Source organism: Cervus elaphus, chromosome 18, assembly GCF_910594005.1.
Source record: "Cervus elaphus chromosome 18, mCerEla1.1, whole genome shotgun sequence".
Lineage (NCBI taxonomy): Eukaryota > Metazoa > Chordata > Mammalia > Artiodactyla > Cervidae > Cervus > Cervus elaphus.
The window spans coordinates 59,211,536-59,233,810 of record NC_057832.1 but is presented as its reverse complement, the minus strand read 5'-3'; the positions used below and the strand labels follow the sequence as shown (position 1 = coordinate 59,233,810).

At 37.1% G+C, this 22,275-nt stretch overlaps 1 protein-coding gene across 3 annotated transcripts in view; it reads left to right on the top strand.

Moving 5' to 3' along the window:
* The window catches only part of CFTR (CF transmembrane conductance regulator), a 191,923-nt gene that overhangs the window by 106,448 nt on the left and 63,200 nt on the right, over positions 1–22,275 (top strand). For all 3 annotated transcript variants that reach the window (XM_043873384.1, XM_043873381.1, XM_043873383.1), the window contains exons 16-20: positions 9,145–9,182; positions 9,629–9,879; positions 13,087–13,166; positions 18,577–18,727; positions 19,876–20,103. In XM_043873384.1, the coding sequence (XP_043729319.1) occupies positions 9,145–9,182; positions 9,629–9,879; positions 13,087–13,166; positions 18,577–18,727; positions 19,876–20,103 (748 nt within the window). The remainder of the gene's footprint in view (positions 1–9,144; positions 9,183–9,628; positions 9,880–13,086; positions 13,167–18,576; positions 18,728–19,875; positions 20,104–22,275) is intronic.

Below are 22,275 nucleotides of genomic sequence, written 5' to 3'. Positions count from 1 at the left end.
TACTCTTGCCAGGAAAATCCCATGGACAGAGGAGTGTGGTAGTCCATGGGGTTGCGAAGAGTCGGACATGACTGAGTGACTTCACACACTTACCTATAAAGTGTTGGTTTCCATTTGATCTTTGAGTTTTGATGATATCTTTTGCTCTCCTATTATTTTTACATTAATAAGGCAAATGGAGACTGGATGTGAGGTATAGTACAGCAGAGTGCCACGTCTGGAATCAGACTGATCTGGCTGTGAATTTTAATTCTGTGTTCTTAACACTGTAACACTGAACAAGTTAGATAACCTCTCTGGAGCCTCAGTTTCCTCATCTATAAAATGGAGGTTGTTATAGTGCCCATTTCATAGGTCACTTCTGTGAGTGAGGAGATGATTATAAAGCACTTACTGTAGGGCTTGGCACGTAGTGAGCAATGTCAGTTGCTATTCTGACTAATATCCTTAACGTCTATCATCATTATAAAGCTCAAGTTAATTTGAAGCGAACAAGTCCACAGTAGAGATATAATGAAATTTTCAATAATCCCTTTTATACTTTAGCGAAAATATGGGGCTGAGGAACTTGACACTCTCACATGAGTAATAAATTGCATTGGAATGTGTTTTTAATTTACCTCATTAATCTCTGCCAGTTATGCCAAATGACCAACATTAATGTGAATGAAACTCATTCCTGTGTCACATTTAATCTCAAACCAGCCCTTTGTTAATAATTTGAACCCCTTCATTAAAGATCAACATTGCTTGAATGTCTTTAGTTTTATGAGAAGAGATGGTTCTATATGAATGTGGTAGTGATTTATATTCACTTACAAGACCCTTGCCCATACAAAGCTATAGAGCTGAACTTAACACACTTTCCAAAACAGTGTATAGTTAATTAATTAGTGACTGAGCATTGAGCCACTGAGCATATGTACAATATTATTAGCTCTCTTACTCAAGATGACAGTGGTCCTTTGTCTTCAGGCTGGAATCCAAACTACAACACAGGATGTAAATGGTGTATAACTTCCTATTATTAATTGAACTCTCACAATTATTGCAAAAACTTGTCTTTTTGTAGGAGAAAAATTGATAATGTAATTTTCTAGGCAAAAAATAATATGATAAATGATGAAGTCTTTTGGGGTCAGTGTCCTGAATGCATTTCTAATTAACTGACTCTCAAAATTTTGAATGACAAAAACTTAGTGATAGGAGATAAATAGTGACCATTTTCATTATGTACATAGTTATACAGCTAAACAAATCATTCAGATGTTCACAGTTCTCTCATATTCTTTGAATCAAAATTTACCTAATTTTTCTTTTAGACTAAGCTCCTTTATTGATACCATTGGGCCCTTTCTCATTACCATTGAATATCTCATGTGTGCTTTGCATCATAGTACAGGTACTAATCCAGGAAGATAGTTTAGATCTTTTAAACTTTGTTTAATAGAGCTTCATACTCAACACGATCAGAGAATCCAAAGAAAAGTTAAGATCCACATCTTCCCTTGTGAAAGTGATGTATCCATTTTTAGTTTTCACAGGGGCCATACTTCAGTGTAGATTTGTAGTATATATAATTATAATTTTAATTATATAGAATTATAATTTTATAGAATGGGTTTTGGCAGAGGTTTTATTTTTTTCAATGTATTTATTTTTAACCAAAGGATAATTTCTTTACAATATTGTGTTGGTTTCTGCCATACATAAACATGCATCAGCCATAGGTATACCAGGGAACATTTCAAGCAAAGTAAAGGACAGAAATGGTATGGACCTAACAGAAGCAGGAGATATTAAGAACAGGTGGCAAGAATACACAGACAAACTATACAGGAAAGATCTTCATGACCCAGATAATCATGATGGCATGATTGCTCACCTAGAGCCAGACATCCTGGAATGTGAAGTCAAGTGGGTCTCCTGTGCATTCTTTTTTGCCTTATTGCATTTCTTTTTCTTGAGGATGGTTTTGATCACAGCCTCCTGCACAGTGTTACAAACCTCTGTCCATAGTTCTTCAGGCACTCTATCTATCAGACCTAATCCCTTGAATCTATTTGTCACTTCCACTGTATAGTCATAAGGGATTTGATTTAGGTTATACCTGAATGGTGTAGTGTGGTTTTCCCTACGTTCTTCAATTTAAGTCTTAATTTTGCAATAAGGAATTCTTGATCTAAGCCATAGTTAGCTCCTGGTCTTGTTTTTGCTGACTATACAGAGCTCCATCTTTGGCTGCAAAGAATATAAACAGTCTCATTTCGGTATTGACCATCTGATGATGTCCATGTGTAGAGACAGTTCTTGTGTTGTTGGAAGAGGGTGTTTTTTTGTGACCGGCGTGTTCTTTGGCAAAACTGTTAGCCTTAGCCCCTCTTCATTTTGTACTCCAAGACCAAACAAACCTAGATAGCATATTAAAAAGCAGAGATATCACTTTGCCAACAAAGATCTGTGTAGTCAAAGCTATGGTTTTTCCAGTAGTCATGTATGAATATGAGAGTTGCACCATCAAGAAGGCTGAGCACTGAAGAACTGATGCTTTCAAATTGTTGTGCGGGAGAAGATTCTTGAGATTCCTTTGGACAGCAAGGAGATCAAATCAGTTGATCCTAAAGGAAATGAAACCTGGATATTCATTGTAATGATTGGTGCTGAACCTGTAGCTCCAAAATACTTTGGCTACCTACTACAATTGGACAGCTCACTGGAAAAGACTGATGCTGGGAAAGATTGAGGGCAAGAAGGGGGAAGAGAGCGACAGGATGAAATGGTTGGATGACATTACTCACTGAATGGACATGAGTTTGAACAAACGCCAGCAGATAGTGAAGGACGGGGAAGCCTGGCGTGCTGCAGTTCATGAGATTGCAGTCAGACATGACTTAGCTATTGAACAACAACAAATTATCAATAGTGTGTTAATTTATTAAGTGAATCAGTGTACCTTTATATTTTTGTGCTGTTTTCTTTATGATAGGATAGTATCCTCTGTTAAGTTCTTAGATATTAGAACCAAGGATACAAGCTTTAAAATTTCTGTTATGTTAGTCTCTCTAGTGCTCCTATTTGGCAGTGCATCATTGATGAGATAGAAAAGAAATGCAAATAATAAAGTAGGAGGCAGTGCCCACCTTTTCTTCTGCAATAACCAGATGATATTATTGTTGCCTCGAATAACTAAAGATCACGTTTAGTCCTTTTATTCCTGTGTTTTAAGAAGTGTGTTAGAGAACTGCTATGTACTATTCTTATATGACTTCCTCTCTGTGTCTTTTTTTAAAAGTATTTTTATTATTTTTACAATTTATTTATTCATTTTTGGCTGTTCTGCATCTTCATTGGTGTGCAGGCTTTTTTGGTGTGTAGCTGTGGTGAGTGGGGACTGCTCTCTAAGTTGCAGTGTGTGGGCTTCTCATTGCAGTGGTTTCTCTTGTTGCTGACTGCAGGCTCTATGGCACATGGGCTCAGTAGTTGTGGCTCCCGGACTTTAGAGCACAGGCTTAGTAGGGGCTTCCCTGGGGGCTCAGTGGTAGAGAATCCGCCTGCTGATGCAGGAGACAGGAGTTTAATCTCTGCTCTGGGAAGAACCCATGTTCTGTGGAGCAGCAAAATCTGTCCTCTTTGTTTGTTTCTTTTTTTTTTTCTCTTTGTTTCTTAATGAGGAATCCCTCAATATATAATGTGCTTCCATAATACCTTAATGATAGTTATACCTTGATAGTAATACTATCAAGGCAGTATTGCTTGGCAAGTGTCTGTGTTTTAGGGCATGATTTAACCTGCAAAGGATTGAAATCTGTGATTAAGTCTTGACAACATGTCACTTTACGCTTACTGCCTCTTACTCTTTACTCATTCATTCAGCCACTTACTCATTCAACACACATTTTTAAGCTCTTTCAATATGGCAAGCATGATTCTATGTGCTCTGTATACAGTGAAGAACAAAACAACATACCAATGGATTACACCAATGTACTTATGTTTACAGTGTAAACAGAATTCATAATGCTGTATTCCTTTGGTGAAAGCTCAAAATGCCAGGACTGTTTTACTAGGTATTCATTTATACATAGATCTTCTTGTGTGGCTTGGAAGGTAGCTCTGAATTCTGTATATGTACAGAACTTATGAATTGGTTCTGATTCTTTATCCCACATAAAATGTCATCTGCATTTTAAAATGTTTTCTATGTGGTTAGTACATAATTTCTTTCTGTTTAAATAATTTTATTTAAAATTATATAATTTCCATTTTGTATTTAAATGTTTTAAAATAAAAAACATTTGTGTTTTTTAAGTATCCTTTATTCATCCCTTCCTTTGTTTATTAAGGATAGATTTACTGAATGCCTACTGTCTCTTGGATATTGTTATAGACACTAAGCTAAGCATGCAATGGGAAAGAGGACAGATGGCTCCTCCTTGATCTTATGCAGCACTTTCTGAGGGAAAAGACAGATGGTAAATAAATTTTGATGGAAATAATCACAGAATGTAGTGAGTTCCAGAAAGAGATAAATAGTGGGCTAAAATAAAGCTGGGCAAAGAGGACGGGAAGGTCTTCCTGAAGAAATGACATTTAGTTGACACCTGAAAGATAAAAAGTACTCAGACATGCAGAAACTGGGGAAAATACAAAGGTCTTGGAAAAGTTTGGTGAATTATGGGAACTGGATGAAGGCCAGCATGTTTGGAGAAATGGGAGAAAGTGGTAAGTGGCATATCATGTAGTGACATTGAAAAAGTAAATCAAAACCAGGTCTGCAGAAGCATTAGCTGAAGAACTTCAGTTTTAAGTGCAATAGGAAACCTTTGAACCCGTTCATTCAGGTTATGATATAATTTTTTTATGTTTGAAAAAAGATCACTGTGGTATATGGAAAATGGATTGGATGGGGACATGAGGGAAGGTAGGAACATCTGTTATGACAGAAAAAGATTGCTCTTATTAACTAGGCTAAACAGCCACAGTGTTCATATTTAAAGGCATATTTAAGGCATACTTAAGGCATATTTAAAAGTCTACAGATATTTCACAGTGAAATATTTAAGAGTATCTACTTTGAAGCTCATTGAAGTTCTTCGTGATGGACCACCAGACCACCTTACCTGCCTCCTGAAAAATCTGTATGCAGGTCAAGAAGAAACAGTTAGTACTGGACATGGAACAACAGACTGGTTCCAAATTGGGAAAGAAGTACATCAAGGCTGTTTATTGTCACCCTGCTTATTTAACTTATATGCAGAGTACATCATGCGAAATGGCATGCTGGATGACACACAAGCTGGAATCAAGATTACTGGGAGAAATATTAATAACCTCAGATATGCAGATGACACCACACTTATGGCAGAAAGTGAAGAGGAACTAAAGACTCTTGATGAAGGTGAAAGAGGAGAGTGAAAAAGCTGGCTTCAATATCAACATTCAGAAAACTATGATGATGGCATCTGGTCCCATCACTTCATGGCAAATAGACGGGGAAACAGTGGAAACAGTGAGAGACTTTATTTTCATGGGCTCTGAAATCAGTGCAGATGGTGACTGCAGCCATGAAATTAAAAGACGGTTGCTCCTTGGAAGGAAAGGCATGACAAACCTAGACAGTGTATTAAAAAGCAGCTATGTCACTTTGCCAAACATGGTTTTTCCAGTAGTGATGTATGGATGTGAGGGTTGGACTATAAAGAAAACTGAGTGCTGAAGAATTGATGCTTTTGAACTGTGGTGTTGGAGAAGACTCTTGAGAGTCCCTTTGCAAGGACATCCAACCAGTCCATCCCAAAGGAAATCAGTCCTGAATATTCATTGGAAGGACTGATGCTGAAGCTGAAACTCCAATACTTTGGCCACCGGATGTGAAGAACTGATTCCTTAGAAAAGACTCTGATGCTGGGAAAGATTGAAGGCGGGAGGAGAAGGGGACAGCAAAAGATGAGATGGTTGGATGGCATCACCAACTCAATGGACATAAGTTTGAGCAAGCTCTGTTAGTTGGTGATGGACAGGGAAACCTGGCGTGCTGCAGTCCATGTGGTCTCAAAGAGTCAGACATGACTGAGTGACTGAATTGAAGTTCTTTATGATAGAATTTTGGATCATTATACCTCTCCTGGTTATATTCACATTTTTTAACTTTTTCTATACCTGATCGGCAATGTTCTCTTTTCATGCCTATTTTCTTTTGTTGTAAGTATCAGACTTGTGCTGGCCAGGTTGTGTAATGGTAGGTTCCTCCTACGTCTTGAATATATTCTTGCTCTAGTTCTCCATCACATCTTGTTTTTGAAACCATATTGTTGGGGTTTTACTACATACCTGATCAACCTTTATCTATCACATCTCCAGGGATGTTTACTAGTTCATTTATCAAAATAAGTCTTTCAGATATAGGCACTTGGCTTCTCTTTGTATATGTATATACTATGGTACTCTAGTCCCAACATGCCATTATTTTTTAAATCATACAGACAAATCATCTATATAGTTTAAATCATGATCTAGTTTCTAAATACTGGCTACTAGTTTTTCATTTGTGGTCATTTGCAAAGTGTGCAAATGATCACATTGACTGTTCATGGATCTGTCCTTAGAGAACACTGTCATCAGCCTCCTGCTGTTTAGACGGGTGTAGAATAAGCGTGTGCAGGTGGTGAGCATGTGCATGCTCAGTGTCTCCAACTCTTTGCGACCCCATGGACTGCAGCCCACCAGGCTCCTCTGTTCATGGAATTTTCCAGTCAAGAATACTGGAGTGGGTTGCCATTTCCTCCTCCAGGGGATCTTCCCAACCCGGGATCAAACCCACATCTCTCATGTTGCAGGCAGATTATTTACCACTGAGCCACCTGGGAATAAGTACTCTGGCTGAAACCCTACAGAGCTAATAGGTTTAGTTTATTCATGCCCTGTCCAGTACAGTATCCACCTGCTATGTATGACTATGTAAATTAAATTATTTAAAATGAAACAAAATATAACATTCAGTTCCCCAGTCACCCACACCGGCCACATTTCAAGGGATCAAGTGCCACTTGTATTAAGTGGTAATGACACCGAACAGTGCAGATATTGAACTTTTCTACTTTTGTGGACATTTCTGTTGGACATTGCTGATCTAGACTATACCCTTTTCAGCATGATAAGGAATGCTGCTTCAAGCCCTAACAAAGCTGAAAATAATGACCTTTTTACTTTTGTTCTTTAATCTTTCAGGACTTGTCATTCTATCATAAACTGCATGAACTTTATAACCTCAGACATTTTAGAAATTAAATGCTGGAACTTGCCTGCTCAATCATTTATACATGCCCCAGACATTTTTTATTAAAGTCATTATGTCAAGTCCTTGGAAACGTTTGTGTTCCAATCAGTAAAAGTAGTTTGGGTCGGTGGTTCCATAAGTGGTCTCTGTTGACAAGAGCCATGAAATACCTTTATATTGCACAGATTAGACCAGGGTCTTTGAACAACTGCTTTGGTTGTTCCATAGTAAATATTATAGAATATTTATTTCTTGGATTTACTCACATTCAGAAAAGTTGGAATGCCAACATTGTTGACACTTCTTTCATTGAAACAAAGAGGGACTATAATAACCAAAGATTAATTGAGAAATATACCCTTTGATTTGATTAGTAATTTGATTAGTATTGGGAAATCAGAAAACATTTGTACTGTAACAGAGACTTTTGAAGTAGCAAGATTATTGTTCAGTTTCTTGTCATTTTGAATTCACTTGAATTTCAAGGAGACAAAGGTACTTGTTGTCAATAGGTGCATGGAGGCCATGTGTAATAAAAAAAAAGGTAGGAAATTGTGAATGATGCCATTAGCTTTTTCATTATGATACTCCAATCTGATAGGCAAATTTACCTGAAATGGGGCTTCTCTCGTAGCTCAATCAGTAAAGAATCTACCTGCAATGCAGGAGACATGGGTTCAATGGGTCTGGAAGATCTCCTGGAGAAGGAAATGACAACCCACTCCACTTCTTGCCTGGAGAATCCCATGGACAGAGGAGGCTGGCGGGCTACTGTTCATGGGGTTGCAAAGAGTCGGACATGACTTAATGACTAAACCACTACTATATACTATTTAAACTATAAGACTTCATAATGTAATTTCTTAATTACTGCTAACTGTTCTCCATAATTTTTATGTGGTACTGTTAAATGTTTAAGTTGATTATGAAATAATAGATTTCTTATAGCAAGCATATTTTTTTCTCCCCTGTTTATTTTTGGTCTGTGTTCATTTTCAAATTTTTTTTATTTTGCTTACAGTTTCTCCTATTTTTCTATTTGATTTTTTGTTAAAGTTATTATTGGCCTAATTGCATAATGTCAGTCTTATAATTGTGTAAATATTTCTAGTGTTATGATTGTGTTGGTATCATCACAAGATGGTTTCCCCGCAGTGTTTAGGAAATTGGAATGCCAAATTGAAATAGAACAGAATTCAGATAATTTAAATATCATGGAAACTAAAAACAAATCATAGTTGTTAATATTTTTTTAGTTATGGTATAGAATATTTGTTCCTCAGCCAAAAATTTCCACCATGAGAAAGCCCACATATTACCAGGAGTATATGTTTTAATGTGAATGCACCTTATCTTTATTAAAAAAAACTGAATTTCTGCACTTTTGAAATGTTAACTGAGTTTCCTGAATGTATATCTCATCCTTTCTCATAACTAATTGGCCTTATAGTTATGAGTCCCTCATAATCATTGTATGACAAATGAAATTATTTATAGCCACCAATGAGATCAGTTATCTGCCAGCAGGCTGAGAGTAATCTCTTCATAAGAAACAGACTTTATTACTTAAAACATTTAACTGCAGTGTTAGCTCTTCTGTGAGGTTCAGTGAGTGGTTCCTGTTGAATGAAGGAGAGAAATGAATAAGTATTTTATTCAGTGAAATTTGAATTCCATTAGCTTAACGTGTTCTCACCTCAAAAGTGGTTCCTAGAACAATTATTGCAGCTGCTGGACCCAGGAAAGTAAAGCCAAGGAAAATAAAATTGTGTGTATTTTGATATTGGTCATGATGGCATTAGAGGTGGGTGTGGGAAGAATGGGAAAAGATGATGGAAAAAAGTCAAGTGTGTGCTGTTCCCTTCCAGGTGGCTGCTTCTTTGGTTGTGTTGTGCCTATTTCCGAAGTGAGTATTCCACGTCCTATTGTGGATTGTATTTTGTTTCTGTTGATTTTTTATTAAACATTGTAATTTCCACTCTGCTTCATTTCCCCACAGTAATGTAGTAGAGAATTGAATTCTTTTGTTTAAATTTGTGTGTGCAGTTTTTGTAGCTCATTATCAATTTTTAAAAGATCTAGTCGTGTTTAGTTTCTATAAAAGGCAGTAACAATGTTTAAGACAACCTTGGACAGTTAATGTTTTCTCTGAGTATTTGAAATTTTATCTTTTTCAGTGGTGGAAAGCTTAGTCTGTTTTCTTGCAATAGTAAGTCCTTCAGGTTAAAGGCATAAACTCTGCTAATGAAATATGTTGTATTGCTTTAGACTCAAATTCAGCATCATTTACATGTATTGGTAATTCACTGGACAAGTTTGATTGTCAAATAATAATTTCCTTTTGCTTTACAGAATACTTTTTCAAGACAAAGGGAATAGTACTAAGAGTGCAAATAACAGTTATGCAGTGATCATCACCAGCACCAGCTCGTATTACATTTTTTACATTTATGTGGGAGTAGCTGACACTTTGCTTGCTCTAGGACTCTTCAGAGGTTTACCACTGGTGCATACTCTAATCACAGTGTCAAAAACTTTACACCACAAAATGCTACAGTCTGTTCTTCAAGCCCCTATGTCAACCCTCAACACGTTGAAAACAGGTACTTAACTAGATGTACAAAATGAAGCTGCTGCTCCTCCACAAAGAGGGGCTATAAGTTGGTTGATATTGTGGTGATAACATTGGCTTTTGCATGGAGGCATTTACCCTTTGTTGAGCTTCCTTATGTTGGGCGTGGACCTGTCTGGTATTATAGGCTCTCAGGTACTGTCACTCTTCATATTTCTGTTCGTTAGATTAGTGCAGTTTGTTAGGACACAATGCTGATGGGTCTATAGCAGCAGAAGCAGGCCCTTCTGTGTCAAATATCCTTTTCTATTCAGATATTTGAGCTAGCTCCCTTCTAGGCATCTTGTTGTCAATGTATAGTGCTGTTTAAAAGGGGAGGTGATTTGAAGAGATCCAAAAAGCAAAATTCTTTTACTAATGAAATATTTTGATGAAATAGAGTAATCTAGTTTCATATAACTGTTCAAAGATAATCCCATAAATTCATTCCAAATTTTATTTTAAATGGGTGGGGGTATCCCAGATATATTTTGAAAGTACTTTTTACATTATCATAGAGGTTGGTAAAGGAGTACCGTTTTTAGTTATAAGATCAGTAAGGTCTGAAGATCTAGTGTATAATGTAGTGACCATAAATGATAAGAACTGGAATATTTGATTATAAAGGAAAAAATAAATTCCAAGCCTGAGAGTTTTAGAGTGATTTGTATCTAAAAATCTCAAGATAAGAATTAACCATCATTTTTTTTTCTGGGTAATAACATTTCAGTGTTAATATTCAAGAGGATCTTCCTTATATTTATTCTGAAGCCCTTGTGTGTCACTGAAGTCTTGCCTCATTTAGATATATTCATCACCATGCTCCGTTTTAGAGCTAAGACGTTTTAGACCTGAAAGGGAATGTCCAGTTACCTTTATCCAGTGACTTCATTTTTTTTCAGTGGGAGAGCTGAGCTTCAGAGAAGTTAGGGGTTTTACCCAAGATTCTAGCAGTGAGAAACAGGCAATGAGATATAATGGAAGGAGCATGGGCATTGTTTGAGGTCTGTCTTGTCCTCTTAAGAGTGATGATCATGGGCAAGTTACTCTTCTGAGACTTGGATCCACATCTGCAAAATGAGAAAAGGAATACTTATCTCAAAAGACCATTGTGAAATGAAATAAGGTCATCACCTACTGGCCGTTACACAGCCAACATCAGGTCAATGCCAACTACCCACTCTTATTCCCTTTCTATTGTTTCCCATCTGAAATATACTAAGCACCAGAATGATGTTTTTTTTTTCTTTTTTTTTACCAAAGTGACTTTCATTTTCTACACAAAGTAAATACCATAGGCTACTCCCCCCACAATTTTGTATTTATTTATGAAAAGGTATACAAATATGATTAATTAAATATGCTAAATAATATATCATTAGTAAGGACTAGGAGATAGTGACAAAAAATAAGCATTGGATAATTCCTACATAAAGCTTTTTGCTGAGGGCTCAGATTGACACAAAATAAATATGACATGGTCCAAGTGACCTCTAGAAGTTTACAATCTAGAAAAAAGACATAGACATGTATACAAGCAACTATACAGCATGTATATAATTATTGTAACACAGAAGTGCTGACAAGATATTTCAAAGGTATTCAGTATACCCAGAGGAGGAAGGGATTAATTTGAAAACATTGCAAATGTTTTCAAATTGCACATTGTAAATGTGCAAACATTGACGTGTCCTTGCCAGAGAGGCATTTGAATTGGACCAGGAAGGAGACAATATTTTTTAGCAAGTAGAGATGAGGGGAAAGGGTTTTCAGGCAGAGGGAACCACATGGGAAGTGCGAAGAAATAGGAGAGAGTAAAGTGTATTTAAAGAATAAATCAGATTGATTGAAACAGAATGTTTGAAAAGAGGAAGCTTGTTCCTCGGGTGGCTTAAGGTCAAAATCATGGAAGTTATTAAGTATTAAACTAAGAAATTATGACTTTATCCTGCAGTTCATGGGGAGGGTAAATGATAAGATTCAATCTTATCAAAAACAATTTGTACAGTATTATTGGGCTTCCCTGGTGGCTCAGAGGTTAAAGCGTCTGCCTGCAATGTGGGAGACCTGGGTTCGAACCCTGGGTCGGGAAGATCCCCTGGAGAAGGAAATGGCAACCCACTCCAGTATTCTTGCTGGAGAATCCCATGGACAGAGGAGCCTGGTAGGCTACAGTCCACGGGGTCGCAAGGAGTCGGACACGACTGAGCAACTTCACTTCACTTCTATGTTATACTTTAATTGTATGTCTAACTCACCCCGAGGCAATGAATTCCTTAAGGGCCAGGAGCATGGCTGATCCATGTCTGTTGTCTCCGTGCCTAGCATTGTGCCCAGTGCCCTGTAGACACTCCATGTGTGACACTTTTTTCATTGAAGGAAAAAATGATCAGTCTTACAAATGTGAGTCTGTAATTTAGAAGACAGGCGGAAGTTAAATTGTCAGTGAAGACGGTAGAAAAGGAGAACATGGCCAAAGAGGGCCACATGGTGGGCAGGGAGGGTTTGAGAACAGGTTGTGCTGAGGTGTGTCAGAAAGGTGTGGAAGTTGAAAATTAGGGAGGCTCTACATTACGAAATAAGGGAATGATGAGAGCATAGCCAGAAAAATACAAAACTCAGGCTTGTAAGTGTGAGATTATGGTAGTAGGAGGCTGCCTATTCCTGACATAATTTGTGATAGGGCTCTGTTAGAGACGTTGGGCTTTGTGTGAATCTTACAGCAATGTATATTTCAAAATTTCATAAAATATTCTATATATTCATAAAATCTTACAGCAATCTGTATTTCTTGAACACAGAGTTATTTAGAATCTTTGTACAACAAGTTTCTTCGAATCCTTGTTGTTTGTTGTCATTCAGTCACTAAATCATGTCCTACTCTTTGTGACTCCATGGAGCAGTGCACCAGGCTCCCCTGTCCTTCACTGTCTCCCAGAGTTTGCACAAACTCATGTCCATTGAGTCGGTGTTACCATCCAACCATTGTCTCTCCCTCTGTTGCCTCCTCCTGCCCTCAGTCTTTCCTAGCATCAGAGAATCCTTGTACAACACTGAAATTGTCTATAGCCTTATATATCTGATTATATGTTCATTTGTATTTGAGTTTTGAATGCTTCTGCTATGAACCAAGTTTATCAAATTTTGATATATCTTTTTAAGATTACTAGTTTTTGAAGAATTTTTCTTTACCTTGTAGGTGGGATCCTTAATAGATTCTCCAAAGATATAGCAGTTTTGGATGATCTTCTGCCTCTTACCATATTTGACTTTGTTCAGGTTTGTAAAAATAAGTATTATTAAGTGACTTCACTTTGTTGCACTTTTTAAAAGTATTTAGAAAAGTTATTAAGAGTAAATTAATTCTTGCTTATTTTTCATTTGGTTAAGAGTTTGAACCGTGTCTAGTATATGAATCTTTTCAATATTAAAAAAAAATCTTCAAGATAGTCATAAATTTAGTAAATTCAATAATAAGTCAAAACTGTTTACCTGACCAATGTGTTCTGTTGTGCTAAGTTGCTTCAGTCATGTCCAACTCTTTCCAACCCCACGGCCTGTAGCCCACCAGGCTTCTCTGTCCATGGGATTCTCCAGGCAAGAACACTGGAGTGGGTTGCCATGCCCTCCTCCAGGGGATCTTCCCAACCCAGGGATTGAATCCAAGTCTCTTATGTCCTGCATTGGTAGGTGTGTTTTTACCTCTAGTGCCACCTGGGAAGCCCTTACTTGACCAGAACCTAAGGCAGTTCCTCATTTAGATACAATAGCCCTCTACTTAGAAGTGATTTAAGTCTTATAACAGACCACTTTCCCCCAAATCACTGTCCATGAAGTGTGATGTTTTTGGCATTGGCATCACCTTTGATAGAAGTCACCTACATTCAGACGGCCCGGGTTACAATGACGATCAGTTGGTTTCCTGGTGGACTATAGTTTCACCCAGTCTCATCCATGAACAACTTTGGCACAGATGGCTAGTTAGCAGTCTCACAGTAAGGACCATAATGCTGGGACAGAAGTATAGGTAAGTTTTCAGGTAGGTGAGAGAGGAAGGAAAAATTCAGGATTAGTGAGGATTATCCCTGGGTTATAGATCTGAAGGCATCTCCAGGGCAGGCTGACTCGAGCATGTGTCCTGGAATGGGGAGATTGATGGTGAAATGGAGCAGGGAAGAAGGTGAAGGTGACCTAGGGGCAACCTTGCTGGGATTCCATTAAGTGATAGAACTTGAGTGTTGTTAGTTAATAACCTTGGCTATTGAACCAGGTTTGAAAGCAGATTCCTGGCTGACTTGGGTTGAGCCTCAGGGAGTAAACAACAATGCAGTCTCAGTGACCTCCTTGGAGACAGTTGGAACAGGATGCTGCCCATCGCAGGATGAGTTGCCCCTTTCTCCTCATCCCCCATCCCTCCTCCCACTCCCACCACTGAGAACCTATGAAATAAAATAGAGATTGCCACTTTTGTGTGTATGCACAATGATGTTGGCAGGTTCATAAAAACCAGATTGCCAGTTTGCCTCATCTGAAATGATTGGCACAGCCAAACACGTTAACCATTCCAAGTGAACTTTAGTATTTTGAGTTTCCTTCAGTTACTATGTTTAGGGATATAACTCAGCAGCTGCTGCTGGAATTCATTAAAAAATGCTTTGAGTTCATCATGTAAAGAAGCGTTGCCCATGTCTTTAATTTCTGGACATTTCTTCCTTGTTCTATGCTTATAAATAACCAGACTGAAATATAATATTAAGTCAGTTAAAAAATAGAATGTGGACATCTTGACATCATTGCAAAAGGATTTGTGAATGATAGCCCTTGCTAATTTTTCTTTAAAAACTTTTGTAGCCTGCTGAGTATTTTCTGAATCAGTGTAAGATTCATTTAAGAAATCCTTTGGGAGAGTTTCTTTGTGAACATGTATTTTATGAATTAGCACTTTTTGACACATGTGATGATCTCATCCTTTCTCTTACAACAATTTGAATAGTTTCTGCTCAACTTCTAGTGTTTTGGGGTTCACTGGTCGATGGCTCATAAGTGATTGGGCAGGGTTCCTTTATGTTGATTTCCCTATTTTGTTTAGAAGAGGGTCTCACATTATGGAAGCATGACACGGCAATCAAATACAATAAAAATCTGATTAATTTTGATTTTATTAAAAAATGCATGCATTAGAGAGGTCCTTTAAATTGTGAGCGCTGTTGGTTACACTTATGTTCAGATTAGAAATTCCTTTCTAGTCACATTTCAGAAACAGGTTTTTCACAGAATAAGGCATACCTATGAATTACTTTTTTCAAAAAAGTATAATTTATATTAACTCTAGTTCTTAACATTTGATAATATTCTGGGAAATTTGCTTTCTGGCTTAGATACTGTATAGTGAAAATGAAAGATCCAGATTCTGTTTTGCAAATAGCACTATTTATTTTACCTTAAGTAAGACACTTAATCTCTAAGGATATCATGTTTCTAAAATGAGGAAGATGTCTGATGATGATCGCTTTCAGTACTAAAGTCATATGCTTCAGATTGTCATACTGGAAATGGACCATAATGTGACAAATTCGAACTTGAAGCCACACAGAGAAAAATCTATCCTAGCATCCTGCTTATCTCTATGAGCTTCCCAGGTGGCTCAGTGGGTAAAGAATTCACTTGCAATGCAGGAAACATGTGTTTGATCCCTGGGTTGGGAAGAGTCCCTGGAGGAGGGCGTGGCAACCCACTCCCACAGTATTCTTATCTGGAGAATCCCCAGGGTCGGAGGAGCCTGGCAGGCTACAGTCCATAGGGTCACAAAGAGTTGGATACGACTGAGCACACATAGAATTTCTCTCTCTGTTTGAGTGCCAGATTTTTTTTCATGAAACAGAAGCCTGCACATCTTAAAATGTGCAAATCTTCTCTTTTCAACCTCAAAACCTTTAGGTCTTTTTATTTCCTCTGTCTTAATACAGTGAGCCCTTCTACTTTGATCTCTGCTGTCTTTTACATCCCCCCCTTATTAATTCTATTAATTCCATTAATCTGTTACTTAATTCTCAAGGGCTATCAATTATGAACTAAATTGCAGATCTGGTCTTCAATGCCTGGTTTTAAATAGATATTTATCAATCAGTCAGTTAATGCACCTTCTAAATTCAAAGTGATCCTTCATTCTTATCATCTGCTCCAGTTACACAGGCAACACTATGTTCCCTTCTGTGTCAGAAATACTTGGAAGCTGTTTTTGGGGATGAAAATGGTGCCTTGCAGGTTTTATAGTCTGTTGATATTTTTTCCCCTAGAATTTTAGGACTTTGATAAGCTTGAATGGGAATTAAGATCTGTACTCATATTTCCATCTTGTATTTAAGTCTGTTTGTTTGTTTTGCTGTCCTCTCTTTAATACACCTGGTCTGATGTGACTTGTTTCTTATTCACTATGAATTAAAAGCTAGGACAGAATTTAAAGTTTCTTTGTGTAATTAGAATACCAAGCATATTAAAGTAGTGCCTCTAGTTTTGCATAAGTGCTAAATTATTACCTTCTGACCTCAGTGCCTAAGGATGACTCCTTATAGAGCAGACTGAGTTGTTTTCCTCAAAGCCTAGACTTAGTTTTTCACCTCTCAGATAGGGCTATATTACGAATGATTATAATCACTGGAAGTCTACCTTGTGACTATTTCATCCCTTCCAGTTGTCCCACCTTATCCATTATTCTCAGACCTTCTGTTGTACTGGTTGGGTCGGCTACACAATTCTTCCTGTTGTATTGTAACACAGTTGCAATTTCATTCCTAAGAATATCAACCATGTCAGCAATAATTAAAAAAACAATGATCACTTTCCCCACTCATTGTTATAATACAAAAGCTCCAGATTGGAATTATATGGTAAAAATAGCAGAAGACAAATGAACACAGTGCCCTTTATAATTGTCAACAGTAAACAGATGAACAAACCCTGATTCTAGTGAAATAGCTGAATGTTTCTGTGCTGTAAATGCAACAGTATTTATCTTTCATACACACTGGTGTTTAATAAAATGGCCCATTTAAATTAAATTGTAGTTCCTAGTAAATAATGCTTGGAAGTTAATTTTTCTGTTTTTTTCCCGTAAGACTCTCTCTATGAGAAATGAGTATCCTCAGTTAAAAAACTGAGTCCTCTGCATTGATGAAGTCTTGTCATGTAGTAACTAGGGTGATTGAGGCTTTCTCATTGTACTGGTGGCTCTTGTAGGGCAAGAGCAGAATAGAGAGGACTTTCCTTAAATTGGCTTCCCTGATAGCTCAGTTGATAAATAATCCGCCTGCAATGCAGGAGACCATGGTTTGATCCCTGGGCTGGGAAGATCCCCTGGAGAAGGTAAAGGCTACCCACTCCTGTATTCTGGCCTGAAGAATTCCATGGACTGTTTAGTCCATGGGGTCACAAAGAGTCAGACATGACTGAGTGATTTTCACTTTTACTTTCCTTAAATTATTGTCATCATATGTAGTTAGTCCAGGGTCTGGCACAGCAAAGATTTTTTTGAGTATTTCTTGAACAAAAATGAGTGAAGGGCTGGTACTGTAGAATTTGATGATGGACACGTTAGAGGCGTTTTCTCTATTACACGTATCGTTGAGATATGATCATCTGAAGCTTTAGATGAAAATAGCAACCCATTCAAAGAAGATTTATGCAGATGTTACATCCTCATTCATGTTTCCATCTGCCAAAATGTTCTGTATTTCTGCATCAGTTGGAAAGTGTATGTGTCACTCATGGCAGCTGGTAGAGAACTGGATTGCTGATTATCAGATAGATATTATGATAGGTTTATTTTTCAACCCTTGTTGTGACAGCTACCTTATTTATACTTTATTCACATGGGTAATTATGGAGCAAATGCTGGCAGATTTTTTTTTTTTACTTTTTTATACATATGAATTTTGTGTCACTTGGAAATAGAGAATTTAAGCCTTTAACTTGATTTGAGGAACACCAGTATAATCACCTTGTTTCTGAGACCACCCACATTGCTTCACTTTTGGGGTAGATAATGTGAAGAACTATCTCTAATGAATGGGCTTGACTTAAACACAAAATTCATTTGATAACACATAAGAGAAAAAAATGGTCTGATTTCAAATTAAATCAGCCCTACCCCCAAAATCTTCCTTTTGTTTTTTTTCCACATCAAGGTCATCTTCAGTTGTTTTACAGGCAAAGAACAAAAACAGAAAGGGGAGTAAAATTCAAGTATAATTTTTTTTCAATCTTAAATGTTAATCATCTAGATTCAGAGAAATCAAGTAGCTTACCTAGATGACCATTCATACTAAAATTATTTTAAAATAAAAAGTTTATTTTAAAAGAAGCCCAGGCTAGAAAAAATTACATTCATTTAAAATTTTTCATACAACACTTTAAAGAGTATAGGAAGTGGAAGTAGACTAAGATACAAGAATACCATGTTTTCTAAACTTCAAAATGTTATTATGAGCAACCTAAGCCATTTTTGGAATTTTGGTAGATCTTATGAAAAATGTGCTTTAATGTGACCACCTTCCCAGTAGGAAGATACCTGCCCTGTATTTAAAATGGAACAGAGTGCGAAAACCTTGTTTAGAAAACATTGGTAACATACCTTGTCTACTTTGCAACATGGAAATATTTACTTATCACTGTGTTTTCTTTGATCCTACAGTTGTTATTAATTGTGATTGGAGCTGTGGTGGTCGTCTCAGTTTTACAACCCTACATCTTCTTAGCTACAGTGCCCGTGATAGCGGCTTTTATTCTCTTGAGAGCCTACTTCCTCCACACCTCCCAGCAACTCAAGCAGCTGGAATCTGAAGGTATGGTACAGCTTGTGACATGCCCACAAGAGCTACCTGTGGATATTTATCTGCAATTCATCTACTTTTTCAAAATGTTTTTCCTGTTTTTAAACTCTTGCGTGATATGACAATGAGTTTTAAAAATGTCTAAGGATATTTCAACTTTGATTCAGGGCCATTTCTATACATTCTCATCATGTATACCTCTCCTGGTTCTTATATTTTGTTAATAAATAATTTTTATTATAACAAGTAACAAATTTTACATATTAACAAATATCAAATTTATTAATAAACAGCAAATTTTTTAACAAAAGTATTATTAAATATTATTTTTGAGAATTTGACCATTGCCTTCCTTCAGATTTAAAATGTAGTGTTAAACCACAAACTCTGCAAAACTATTTAAGTGTAGAAAAGGAAACAGTAAGTTATAAAACACATGTAGATTATTTTTATGAATTAATGACTGTGACTTCATTTTGATTTTAAAACAAGTATATAGAGTCTTAGGAGGCTTGATGTATATGATATCTGTTCTTAATTATATGAATTAAAATTTGAAATGATAGTGCCACTATTTCTAAAGGTTTGTCTGTGTTCCTAAATGAGACTTGACAAAGTTCTTTTCAGACACCTTTCCTTTCTCTCCAGGAGTCTGCTTTTTGGTGCGCCCCCAAACACTGCTTGAGCTCTTTGGAAAGCACATTGTTCAATAACATCCTTTGTTTAGGTGCATTTTCAGGGGATATATTTCCAGTGTTCTTCTACATTGAAGGTTATTTGCTGAATTAAGTCACACAGACTTTCTTAATTGAGGCATTGAATGAATTGTCTCAAAAGAGAAACATTTTCAGCAGTGATTAATTTAGGATTAGTCAGATAAACAATACCCAGTGGTAGCCAAGGCATATGAATTAATAATGGCAACGATTTTTTAATAAGTTTCCATCCATGGTAACCAAGTTAAAAAGGAGGGTAACTCATTAAAAAAATTACAGATTGCATCTATTCAAAGTTTGCGCCACAATGAAAAGCCTTTCTATCCAATGACGTCCATTGTTTGATTACTTGTTTGATTACTCTTTAAGTTACCTTTTCTAAAGTAAGAATTTGCATTATGTATTTACATGACTTGCATTGTTCTCTATGGAAATATTTCACAGGCAGGAGTCCGATTTTCACTCATCTTGTTACAAGCTTAAAAGGACTATGGACACTTCGTGCCTTTGGACGGCAGCCTTACTTTGAAACTTTATTCCACAAAGCTCTGAATTTACATACTGCCAACTGGTTCTTGTATCTGTCAACACTGCGCTGGTTCCAAATGAGAATAGAAATGATTTTTGTCATCTTCTTCATTGCTGTTACCTTCATTTCCATTTTAACAACAGGTACTATGAACTCCTTAACTGTTTAGCTAAGCATTTAATTTAAAGCTTTGTCAGCCAGTAAAATGCTGCATTCATGTAAGTTAAAATTTTTATGTATCATTAAATAGATTTTTTTAGTTTATTCATCCAAAATTTGTTTATTGTTGAATGAATGATTTCTGTGAATTAGAGCTGCAGTTGAAAAACTGAGATATATATATATATTTCATCACAAGTAAAATGAAAACCTGTATAGACAAGTGAGTTCTTCTAATGAAAAAAGTTGAATTACTGAGCTATAAGAAGTATTGAGATATATATGTTACAGTGAATGAAGATTCCGAGGGACTGCCAAATTTGATGCGTTGGTTGGTTGTAAGAACAGAATTCTGTTCAAACAAAATGAAGCAAATGTTGGAGAGTTACAGGAGGTCCTCGTGGGCAGAAGGCACACTGCACCTCCATGGGAAATGGACCAGTCGTGGAGAGTCGTACTCAGAGCTTCCCATCTCTGGAGGCCAGATGCTGGCCATGTCCATTCCTTTCTGTGGCCACTTTATTCATTTCTCTTTCTCTAAAGACTGGTTTGGTTAATGTCCCAGAGCTGTGCAACAGTGACCTAGTATGGCCTTTCCAGTCAGGGCCCTTGAGGGAACAGCTGAGTTCCTCTGTCCAGTTACCAAGTATTGACAAGAACAGCAAACAGGCTCATATTGGCTCCGAGGTCCACCTGCAGTCCCACGGGTGCTGAGAGAGTAGTGGATTCCTCACCTTCACTGTTCTCTCAGCCCAAGGCTTTGGGAAATGACTCTGCAAAAGGAATTCAAGGCGGCAGGCAAATGAAGTAAATCCTTAGCAGTACAATAGTTTGGGGCAACCTTAAAACAAAATAAAGTTTCTTTTGTGGTTCAGAATTGAACAATTTTTTCTTTAATTAAGTTATTTGAAACAAGATCCGAGAGGGCTGAATGAACAAGGATTTGTTAACAGTGAAATCACACCAATATATCATGTACTATAATGTAATGATTAAGGATCTGATTGAATCCTAGCTTATTAGGCATTGACAGAGCATTCAAGAATCAGTATCGCCCAGGACCTAGCTATGAAGTCAGGTGCCCAGCCAGAGTGAATGTTAGCCTCACAGCTAGTATCAACCCTCCCTCTGCTGGTCTTCAGCTGTGGCGGCTTGTACACTTTAGTCGGCTACTCTAAAGCCCTCATTTTCCTCATGTGTAAATAAACACAATTGTGCCTATTTCATAAGTTTGTGGTGAGAATTAAATGTGATAATTTGTGCAAAGCACTTAGTGTAGTGCCTGGTCCATAGTGGGTACCCAAAAATCTTATGTTACTTATTATTGTTATTATTTTTAAAATTTTATCTTACTCTCATCTTAATATTCAGAATGAGTAATGTATTGGGCCCTGGATAAATTTTACCTGTTTAAAATAAGTGATTTAGTATTAAAACCACATACCTGCTGTCTATAGTTTGTCTTCTATTAGAATAATTATGGAAGCAAAAATTTCAATTCATAGTAATAGGATGACTTGTTTCTCCCAATTTTAGAGCCCTAAAATTGTTTTATCATGCATTACAGCTGCAGGGCTTGACTCTCAATTAAGATAACATAAATTTATAATAATTTAAGGACATTCTTATTAGAAAAATTTAGGGCCATGAATACAGAGTATTTGTAAATTTTAATTAGTGGTCCCCTCTAGCCCTTAAAGGGCTTTCCTGGTAGCTCAGACGGTAAAGCGTCTGCCTACAACGCGGGAGACCTGGGTTCGATCCATGGGTCGGGAAGATCGCCTGGAGAAGGAAATGGCAATCCACTCCAGTATTCTTGCCTGGAAAATCCCATGGACCGAGGAGCCTGGTAGGCTACAGTCTGTGGGGTTGCAAAGAGTCGGACACGACTGAGCGACTTCACTTTTACTTCACTAGCCCTTAAAAACTAACTACTCTAATTAAGCATTTGAGTATTGTTCTTCCTATCTGAACTAATCAATTTTTTAACTCAAAGGGCAGTCTTCTCTTTTTCCAAATGGCAGACCCATGAGTTCTGACTTCTCCATGAAACTCGAAGTTCTTTCTTCCCAACAGCATCTGATTGACAGAGAGAAGTCCTCCTTACAAAGACATGAAGCACATCTAAACATCTTCTGAATGCTGCTCACACACCT